At 38.6% G+C, this 11,091-nt stretch overlaps 2 protein-coding genes across 7 annotated transcripts; one reads left to right on the top strand and one right to left on the bottom strand.

Annotated features, from left to right (window-relative positions):
- The first annotated feature begins 486 nt into the window (after positions 1-486).
- LOC130955291 (pentatricopeptide repeat-containing protein At1g71490-like) lies at positions 487-5,217 on the top strand. Of its 6 annotated transcripts, none has more exons than XM_057882126.1 (5): positions 487-848; positions 1,320-1,429; positions 2,065-2,157; positions 2,383-2,604; positions 2,697-5,217. In XM_057882126.1, exons 3-5 carry the CDS (start codon positions 2,148-2,150, stop codon positions 4,736-4,738), a joined length of 2,274 nt encoding a protein of 757 aa, XP_057738109.1. In that variant the 5' UTR covers positions 487-848; positions 1,320-1,429; positions 2,065-2,147; the 3' UTR covers positions 4,739-5,217. The 6 variants fall into 6 exon arrangements, with proteins under 6 accessions (XP_057738109.1, XP_057738108.1, XP_057738113.1 ...); XM_057882125.1 differs by having other exon boundaries at positions 1,977-2,157; XM_057882130.1 differs by lacking the exon at positions 2,065-2,157 and adding an exon at positions 1,977-2,036 and having other exon boundaries at positions 2,697-5,216.
- Positions 5,218-6,211: 994 nt separating this feature from the next.
- Positions 6,212-9,275, bottom strand: LOC130955293 (small GTPase LIP1-like). Its single transcript, XM_057882131.1, has 7 exons — positions 8,861-9,275; positions 8,438-8,529; positions 8,199-8,346; positions 7,393-7,697; positions 6,846-6,899; positions 6,652-6,764; positions 6,212-6,488 (listed from the first exon to the last, which is right to left on the bottom strand). Exons 1-7 carry the CDS (start codon positions 8,949-8,951, stop codon positions 6,290-6,292), a joined length of 1,002 nt encoding a protein of 333 aa, XP_057738114.1. The 5' UTR covers positions 8,952-9,275; the 3' UTR covers positions 6,212-6,289.
- Between the last annotated feature and the right edge of the window lie 1,816 nt (positions 9,276-11,091).

Here is an 11,091-nt window from a genome sequence, read left to right as displayed (position 1 = left end):
ATTTACCTTTTACTTTGTGAACTAGCTTATTTACTCGTCCGTTCACGAAAGCGCGAGAACCGTTGCTCATTTAACACTACATCCGGGCACCGATGCAGCGGCTCTTACTCATTTGACACCGTACTCGAGTTATACAGCGCATTGCTTCCGGGCAACGACCTAACTTTAGCGCAATAATGTCTTTGATTCATGTCATGGAGATTCGACTATATTTTTATGTTGGTTGTTGAAAACCTAACACAACCCTCCTCCTTTATCTGGGTTTCGGACCGGCTATGTACCGCAAGTGTAACATAGACAGAGTTACATCCTTATAATTTAACAAAAATAAAAAATATTTTCTTATGTTAAACAAAAATTACTTCTTTAAATTAATTAAATTTTAAAATTATTAACTTTAATTTTATATATTTAAATTTCAAATAATCTAAAAAAAAACAAAAATACATAAAAAAAATTTAGGTCCCATCTCATCTCAGTAGTCTTGAGGCTAGTCTTGAGGCTCTCAACCCTAATCTCCATTCATATCCAAAAAGAAGAAATACATCTGAAAATTTGTTCGTCATCTTCTGTAGGTTTTCCCTCCCTCTAAACTCTGAACTCCGACTGAAATCACCAAATCGGAGTGTTGGTTGCGTTACCGTGAACCTTGAGGCCTGCTGCGGTGCCGCCTGTGGGTGTTAAGTGATTGTGACTGCTCTACCGTGAGTGCATCTCTGTATCTCTCCACTGCGACTGCGACTGCGACTGCATTGGAAGGTTGCTGACTTACTGTCGCTGCTGCTTTGTGTCGTTCCTGGTTGCTGCTGCCTGCTGCCCTCTTCTCCTCCCCTGTTGTGTGATTTTAGGTAAGCCATAAATCTCTTTTTCTCCCTCTGTTGTTTGATTTCACTCCCTCATCTCTCTGTTCAATATCTCAATTCTCAAGGCTCAAGTATTCAATGTTGAGAAACCAAATACCTCTGCTACAAAGTGAACGATATGCTCTGTGAATGATGATTTTAAATTTTAAATTTTAAATTATGGTGGTGCTTAGGATTCTAATTCACGTGTGGTTTGTTACTTGTCATTTTGCATTTTGGAAGTTGTTGTACTTGTTCATTATTTGATTGTATTGCTTGTTGATTTGCTTTCCTTGTTAGTAGTTTAGTTATTTTATATGCTGAATTTATTTTAATGTCATATAAACATGTGAGTTGTGAATTTGTTTTTCTTTTAAAATATTTGTATTCTTTATTGTGCTTTTGAATGCTAAACTGTTCTAAGGTTCAATTTGCTCTTCCTTCAACCTGTTTTGTGTTTGCTTCACTCTGATATAGGAAGAAGACTGTGCTGTGTTCTTGATCGGTGAAGAGCACTGTGTTGTGTTCTTGCATAATTATAGAAAGTGTACTCTTCAAGCCCTTGGATTATTTTCACTGCTGATCAGGTACCTTTTATGTATATTCTTGTACATTTTGGTAACTGAATTTGCAAATTGCCACACCTCAGTCAAGTTCTAGTGACCATCTTAAACTTTAATTTTTCAACCGGTTCGTTCATTAATCATCCCAACCATTCATTTACTATAGCATCAATTGATCAAAGATATGGATTATTGAGATTATAATAAAGTAGTAACTAGGCAACACTATGTTATGCACTTTGCATGTTGACATCTTCTGTCAGAATTTTCAGAGTAGGGTCCAGTTGGTTATGGTTTTCTTTCATGGCTTAAATTTGTATAGCAATCCAAATCAATAGTGACCTCAATTTTGAGGGACCTCAATGTAAACTTTCATGATTGATACTAGTTACAGTCGCTCTCACTCTCACCACAGGGCATGTTTGGGTTTAGGATCTTAAGTATGTGTCTTGGATGATGTGAGCATTTAATTTCCTTTGTCATGCTGGGGTTCAAACAAGCATTAGTAAGATAATGGGTTATGGTTTATGAAGTATTATCCTACAACTTAAGATCTCGGTATTTTATCCAGGTGAAGCTTTATATTCATTTTGAGCTGAATGAAGTCTCAAATATAACATATATCAGAAAGGTACGTTGAACTTCATTTACATATACAGGTAATGGAATATGTGACTTGGGCAGGAGCAACAGCATTGCTGCAATCAGCAGTGTTTGCAAAGGCAGGGCAACCTGAAGTTCAATGGATAAAGGTTTGCAACATGTATGGGAAATTCTGCAACCAAGTGGGAGAAGGGGTAGCTTCTGTTGTGGGAAATTCTACGAAAATATGTTAAATATGCTAAGAGATATAATCCAACTTTGGTTGTATTTTAGTTTTGAATTATGAAAGCTTACTATTTACTATTTAGGAGTCACTATTTACTATCCCTTTACGATTCTATGACTTGCAATTTTCCGTTTGTCTTCCATTTCAGGTAAAATATACGACAGCTCACTTCTCCAACGGCACTGCATTTTCCACACTTGGGTACTCCCTCCATATTCACAACTTAAAATTATTGAACTCGACAACCCTGTTACAGAACCAAATCCATCAAATGTTGTTCAAGACATGTGCTTGCTCCTTATTGGCCATGACAGTTTATGCCATCTTCTACAACTATACCCACAAAACTCTTACTCTCACGAGTTCAGAGGTTCCTACCTAAACCATGGAAACAACCTACCAAACAGTTTGACAAACACTTTACCTTCACTGATGCATCTATGGTTGGTGTTCTTGTTGCAGCTCTCAAGGACTTTGTTAACCAAGCCAACTTGTCTAATGCATTCAAAACCTTCTTTCAAATACAGCAACATGCAGCACCATCACTTTCTACTGCTTCTTCCTATATCTTGTTACACCCCATTAGTTCTCTTCTCTTGGGTTGCATTAACCTTAAATCATTGCCACAGGGTAAGCAGCTTCATGCCCAAGTCATTTCATTGGGTCTTGATCAACACCCTATTTTGGTTTCAAGGCTCACTAATTTTTACACTAGTTTCACTCTCCTTGCTGATGCTAATGTTGTTGTTGAGAGCTCCACTAGTTTGGATCCATTGCCTTGGAATATGGTTATATCTTCCTATGTTAGAAATGGGCTCTTTATGGAGGGTCTTTCCGCATATAAGAAAATGGTGAATAAGAGGATTGAACCTGATGATTTCACTTACCCTTCTGTTCTAAAGGCTTGTGGGGAATTGTTAGATTTTGCTACTGGTTTGGAGGTTCATAAGTCTATTGAGGCTAGCTCAATTGGGTGGAGCTTGTTTGTGCACAATGCATTGGTCTCTATGTATGGTAGGTTCGGGGAATTGAAGGTTGCTCGCCAAATATTTGATAAAATGCACCACAGGGATGATGTTTCTTGGAACACTATGATCAATTGTTATGCTTCAAGGGGGATGTGGGAGGAAGCGTTTTGGCTATTTGGATGCATGCAAGAGGAGGGTGTTGAAATGAATGTGATCATTTGGAATACTATTGCTGGAGGGTGCTTGCATTCAGGAAATTTTAGTGGGGCACTTAAGATGCTTTCTCAGATGAGAACTAAAATTCATTTGGACAATGTTGCGGTGGTTGTTGGATTGAATGCATGTTCCCACATTGGAGCCCTTAAATTGGGAAAGGAGATTCATGGTCATGCTGTAAGAACATGCTTAGATGCATTTGAAAATGTAAGAAATGCATTAGTTACAATGTATTCCAGATGTAGTGACCTCAGACATGCATATATAATCTTCCACAGAATGGAAGACAAGGGTTTAGTTACTTGGAACGCGATGCTTTCTGGATATGCACACATGGATCGATCTGAGGAAGTCACACACCTTTTCAGAGAAATGTTACACAAGGGTGTTGAACCAAATTTTGTAACCATTGCAAGTGTTCTTCCCCTTTGTGCTCGCATAGCGAATCTGCAACATGGCAGGGAGTTTCATGGCTACATCATGAAGTGTGAAGAGTTTGATAAGTATTTATTATTGTGGAACGCTCTGGTGGACATGTATGCGAGGTCTGGCAAAGTCTTAGAAGCCAGAAGAGTGTTTGATTCGCTGAGTACAAGAGATGAAGTCACATATACTTCCATGATCTTGGGGTACGGTATGAAGGGAGAAGGACAAACTGCTCTAAAACTATTTGAAGAGATGTGCAAGTTGAAGATTAAACCAGACTATGTAACAATGGTTGCAGTTCTAACAGCTTGCAGCCATTCTGGTCTTGTATCTCAAGGTCAGTTACTCTTTAAACAGATGACAGATGTTCATGGGATGATACCGCGCATCGAGCACTTTGCTTGCATGGTTGATCTCTATGGAAGGGCTGGCCATCTGAACAAAGCAAGGGATGTTATTACTGGGATGCCATGCAAGCCAACTTCCGCAATGTGGGCGACACTCATTGGAGCTTGTCGAATCTATGGAAACACAATGATGGGGGAATGGGCTGCAGGAAAATTGATGGAAATGAACCCTGATCACTCAGGTTATTATGTGTTGATTGCGAACATGTATGCAGCCGCTGGTTGTTGGGGCAAGCTTGCAGAAGTGAGGAGTTACATGAAGAACATAGGTGTGAGAAAGGCACCAGGCTGTGCTTGGGTTGATGTTGGCAATGAGTTTTCTCCATTTGTGGTGGGAGACACTTCCAACCCTCGTGCTTATGAGCTCTACCCCTTAATGGATGGACTCAATGAAGTGATGAAAGATGCTGGTTATGTAAGTAATGAGGAGACTGTTTCACCCGAGGAACATTTTGAAGAGTTGAATGTTGTAGGGAGTGTATACTAAATTGATGTGCCACATAAGCATGTTTTGGAGTGAGATCATTGACTGAAAGGTTAACCAGTCTCATAAATTAAATATCAAATATCAAGGATCGAAAATAGTTTTTTTTTTTTTCTTTTTTGTAGTGTTTTGAAGAAATTATCAGGACCGGGATGGATATTCATTTAAAAATCAAAGAAAGATTTGAAATATGTTACATATTTGTAACTTCATGTATACGGCTATACGCCAGTAGAGAAATAGATTTAAGAAAGAAATATATGTATGTATTTATATACATCAATCTCCGTGAGATTAACTACAAAGCATGGTCAAAGAACGATGAATTTTCTGACTTTCTGCATTCCTATATTTTTCGTGAATATATGTCTAATCTTTTCCGTTGAAGAAAGAATTAATATGGAATATACGCTGACCGATGGAATTATACGCTTTTATTAGCAAACTTGAACGCCACGTATGTGAGAGCACAATAGTTTCCATACGCATATGGTTTGGTGATTGGTCAATTAAAAAATATTGTTAATTTATTTGTTTATATATATGCAGATCAATACGAGGGATCAAGAAAAGGCGGGTAAATAAATATAACGCCACTATGTCATGGTTGGGGAACTCTATGCCTAAGGAATGGGAAGAGAAGACAAAGCAATTCAATGTGAAGTGGGAACAAGTACAAAGAAAACAAAGCAAAAGTGAACTAGAGAATAGCGGTTACGAGGATTCACGTTTCATGTTCCAGGATGGGATAGTACCTTACCCATCCCAACTAGATGCCAATAAGGATGGTTCTTCTTATGGCTCAACATCATTGTTCTCATTCAAAGATTTGCTTATTGAAAGGCAAAGGAAGGAACTAATGCAAAGAGTTCATGTTTTCACAAATCAAGTCATGCATGCTCCGACAGACTCCTCCAAACGCTTGCCAGTGTTTAAGGACATAGCTCCAAACTAGCATTTGTTGGTTAGATGGCTATTAATTCATAACCCTTTTAGGTACATTCCAAATTCGTTAATTCATCGTTCAGCATAATTTGATCCTTTAATTGACTCGTGCTAATGAAAAGAAGTGTTGGTTTGTTGACAGTTATTGTTGCTAATTAGAATTTGACAGAATTATCAAAAATTTACACCAGATGGTGGAAATATTTTATTCTCTGCTTATGCTTTAATTTTTGCCATTTTGGTTAGGTCATTGAGATATGATGTGTTACATAGTCAAATTTAGTATAACTAAGCCATTGTGTATATTCTTTAATTATATAAATTTAATGACGATCATGACCTTATTTTCTAATTTTATCAATATTAATAATTATATCCATTAAGAAGTAGCTGGTCACATAAAAGTAAAAAATATTTGAAAGTGTAATGCTACTCGTAAATTCTTTACTCTGATTTCATGTACAAGGGTAACTAGCAGTTTTTGGGGCCAATCCTTCACACCTTTTTTTTTTTTTGGGGGGGGGGGGGGTGGAAGAGCAAAAATGGAGAATTGGAACAAACGTATACCATCATTCCATTCAAGAATATGTCTATTAGCCATGACTATCCTCATACATTAATATATGATCGCTTCGTTCTTGTTGCGGCAGTGTTTTCAGACGAGTTGGACAAAGAAAACCTTGGGAAACTATGGTTTTCTGATACTGAAACTGGCCACTGAGGATATAGTGTGGGTGGAGGAGTGAGATTGCGTTGAGCTGGAAGAGGTGGCAGCATGTTATATGTGTTGTAAGGATCACTGTTTAGACTGCAATCAAATATTAACTTTGTGAGAGAGACATCAACAATAAATGAGAAAGGAAACCAACCAATGATAAATTGGTAGGTAACAAACATCCACTACACGTTACCACTAATGCTTAATTACTCTGTCAGCATTCAAAAATTATTACAAGGCCAAGATAACGGACCTTGTAGTATAAGAACGATCATCTTCATCAATACGCTGTGTATTCCTCTGAACTGGAGAAACAGACCATGATGGTGCAGGTAATTCATCAGAGAAATATCTTCTCCTGATCAACTAAAACAGAGAGGAACCAGAAAAGTTAGATGATGACCCATAAATTAAAGAAATGATACATAAATTGAAGGCCATACTGACCATATGGAAAAATTTCATCAGCGCCTCCTTGTCATACCTTGCTTCTTTTGCTGCCTACAGATGTCCAACAAAGTAAATCGCAACTAGTAAGTGAAGAATGAATTAGGTAGCAGTTGTACGGCACAACGGGAAAACAGGAATATTTCTATATCAATAATCAAGATGACAAAATAATTTTAATGCTCCATCCTTTCAATTAGATTCAAAAGTGAATTAAAGCTATATGTTTTATTCCTATACAACACTAGTGTGATGACAAAAAAGTAAAATGTAAGTTAATCAAGTCATCCATTAAGCAAACTGAAGTAAGCATTTTAGTCATCGTGAACATGTGAAATGTAGTTCGGTAAAACCTAATAAATATTTATAAGCAAAGCACAGCCAGCTATATTACGAAAAGAAGCAAGACTAAAATTTTGAATTGCCACAATGCTAGCTAGTTCAAACTCCCAACTAATTAACATTACTTCCTGTACAATTCATGAGGTAGAATAGCATCCTCGGGATAGCAAGTGACTGATATAGAAAAGCTACTCAAGACACTTACTGCAATAAGGCTTCCACCACCAGGAAAGCTCTCTGTCAGAGGAAGCTCCTCACTGGATGGAAGCAAACCCTGCTTCTCAACCCACTGGCGTGCAACATCAACGAGATTGCCACTGCTTCCTCTAGTACCCTCTTTTGCAGCAATATCAGATTTGTTGCCAATAACAATATATGGGACAGGAAGCCCACTGGGGCCCAAGGATCCCGAAGGAGCTGAAAATGTCCCTGTTGCAGAAATCTCAGCTGCCCATTTCTGCAAGCTACTCTTTGTTCTTCTTTGTGAGAGATCGTGAACAAAAATTACACCTTCAAATGAAATTGAAGCAAGATTCCTAAATTAGAACAGAAATCATACAACCAACTTGCAAAATGTACTTACTTTTAAAGCTTCTCTGATTTTGATTGTAAAATTTCCACCAAAGCAAAAAGTTATAAATAAGTCATGGATACAATTCAAAAGGAAAAATAGCAGTAGAGGATACAGTTGAAATAAAAGGGTACGTGACATTCAGTCAGCTAACTACTGATGATTTCTTACAAAGGCTGAAAAACTAAACCTAAAACGTTCATGATAATTACTTTGATCAGATTCCATCTATTTCAAGTTCAGACTTGAAAAAGGTCATGTTTAACTATCAGAAACTCCCTTCCCCCTCTTTTTTCATTCTATTCTACTTGGTCCGATATATTCATATTTTTGTATACTTGCCGGTATTTAGATTGAAGATATATACCACAACTTGTTACAAATTTATAATTCGTAGATATAAAAATAAGCAAGAATAAAAGAGAAGCTCTGTTACTCACCATTAATCTGTGAATAAAAGAGAGACCTGCAATCTTTGTACCGATCGTGCCCTGACACATCCCATAGTTCAACAAAGAAATCTCTCTTGGAATCACCTGCAACTGCAAGGCTACTTGAGGAGGTTCCAGAATTTCCATAATAAGTGTGCTGGAAAAGAAACAACAAACATCTGTTGAAGTCTTGAACCACAGAAACAATAACAATTTTGCTTATGTGATGAAGATGATTAGGTTTCTACCTTCACACCAACTGTACAACCGATTGTCTGTTGAGGGCGAGTGATGGGAGAACCATTAACTATCAAGTGAACAAGAGAAGTTTTCCCAACACCTAAATGAACATGATATATGTTATGCTAAAATCTTTCCAAAGTGAATTCATTGTTGTTTGATCCTTTCAGGCATGCCTAAACCGATGCAACATGTAAAACTCAGCAAAAAACTCCTTCTATTTAAGTTTCCATAACCCTTTGCATCACACACCAATACACCATACCATATACCATTTATACAAACTATTGTTGACCATAGTGAACTAAAAGTAGTACTTTTTCTCTACAAGTGCAGCATCTACCCTATTCTCACTGCAAACTCAAAGAAAGAAAGTTGGGGAATACAAAGACCAATGAATAAGAAGAAGGAAGGGAGCAGAGTGATGGTACCTGAGTCACCAACAACGGCCACTCTGACCTGGCCAAATGGGGGACCACCATTGAGGTCTCTGTTGTTCGTTTCGCGGTCCCTCCGGAACATTCTTTTCTTGCTTCTTCTTCTGTAGAGCGCAGACCCAGTTAACGGAATCAACTCCAAAAGCAAAAACACCTCAGAGACAAAAAGGCAAACACCTTGGCTGCTAGGGATTCAACCACCGAAGAAGCTCCAGTAGAAATTTGAATCCATGAGATGCAACAGTTATTGTGGTAAAATCAGATAAAGAAGCTGACACGTAATAGATGTCATTTTTGTGAAGTGAAGTGAGGTGGGGTTAAGGAAGGTTGAAGACGACGCCACAAGCTTGGATGCGATCACGTTCTTGTTCTCGCCACCTCCGATCCGTGCACATCACGCGACCACTCAATAGTCAATAGTCAATAGTCATTACTCATTAGGCAATAGTCTATGCTCTATTTTTTTTCATGGTATTCTCTAATGCGATAAGGTTTGTCGATGTTCAATAAATTGCTCTATGCGGGATTCGAACCCTCAACACTTGTTTAAACGGATAAGTAAATTGAACACTCGACCAACCCAAATTGATTATAGTCTATCCTTTATACTATACTCATTTTTGTTTTTTATTTCGGTCCTGTCTTCCTTTACCTAAAAAAAACGGAGATAATGGATCGGCATCGGTCCATAATGGATATGACCACAAATGCTAACATACATACTATGGTGCAATGCTGGATGAAAGCTTACAAATGAAGTAAAAATGTCATCATTATAATAAGTTTTGAAGAATATCGTTGCGAACCCCACTTCCAAGTCCAACAGCCCAACCATAGGATGGCATGAAGCTCCTAGCTCCATATTAGTCCAAGGCACAAGAACTCTTACCAGCTCAACTCAATCTTAATGAGTTTTTGAAATTGAAAATTCCCAATCTCCTAACTACCTAGGAGTTAAGACAATCGAACATATAAATAGAGGAGATGCGAGCTCCTCCAGGTACGTTACACACACCTACTTCATTAATGCTACTTCTGAGACCCACCCTGACTTAATCGTCAGAGTGTCTTTGCAGGTCACTTTTCACCTTCCATACAACCAGATTGGAGGCCACGAAGGTCACCAGCTCAGATAGCAGCGGATCTTGATACTTCCGGTAACTCACAAATATTGGCACCATCTGTAGGGATCCACAGTTAGAAAGCTCAATAGCTTCTGGACCAATTGATGACTAATACCCACCCGAAGAGATTGGAAAATATAATCCCTCTGAAAACCACCAAGCACTAAAAGGGACGAGGATTCCAAGTGTGGTCCACATGGTGTTGACATTCAGTCATCAGCCACAAAATAGTTGGAACTCGCACCCTGAAGCCGGATCTCGTCCCTTCGAAGGAACAGGATCCAACAATGCTCGAATCATTTAAGAACTATGACATAGATTGTAGAAACATTTTGACAAGCTAACATATATGCGTTATGATGGAATCAAGGACCCCAAGAGCATCTGACCGCTTTTGAAGCACAGATGAATCTAGGAGGCGTTCCTGACGTGGGTTTGTTGTCGAGCTTTTCAAGTAACCCTTGTGGGCCTCGCAATCAAGTGGTTTAATTGCCTACCACAAAGATCCATCACGTACTTCTCAGTCATCTCCCAGAAGTTCTTGGCCCAATTCACAACACAAATTGCCAAGATAAAACACCCCATAAATCTTCTAGGGGTAACTCAGAGAAATGACGAGTCGACAAGAAAATATTTGGACCGATTTAATGATGAATGCTTGGAGATAGCGGTCTCACAGACTTCGTCGCTAGCCTTTGTCTGACCAACGGGCTGACGAACAAATATTTCCAGAAGAACCTTACCACAAAGCCCGTTTCAACCATGCATGAGATCCAAGTAAGCGACCAATAAACAAAACGCACTTAACCCGGATCAACGACCAAGCAAACCTCCCGATCCACACGAGTTTGGAAGTTCACAAATTACACGCCCTTAACCGGCTTGATAGCAGAAGTCTATCAGCAAATAGCAGACCGAGGTATTATACCAAGGGCCCGACAACTAAAGGAACAGACTGAGGGAAACAAATCCTTGTATTGTGACTATCACCGAGACTATGGACAAAAAATTCAAGATTTATCGATCTCAAGGATGCCCTCAAACAGGCCATCAGAGACAGAGAGCTCCCCGAGTTTGCGAAAATCTTACGTGAACCAAGAA

The sequence above is a fragment of the Arachis stenosperma genome, chromosome 10 (genome assembly GCF_014773155.1).
Source record: "Arachis stenosperma cultivar V10309 chromosome 10, arast.V10309.gnm1.PFL2, whole genome shotgun sequence".
In the NCBI taxonomy this organism is placed as follows: Eukaryota; Viridiplantae; Streptophyta; class Magnoliopsida; order Fabales; family Fabaceae; genus Arachis; species Arachis stenosperma.
This window is presented reverse-complemented; position numbering and strand designations above follow the sequence as displayed.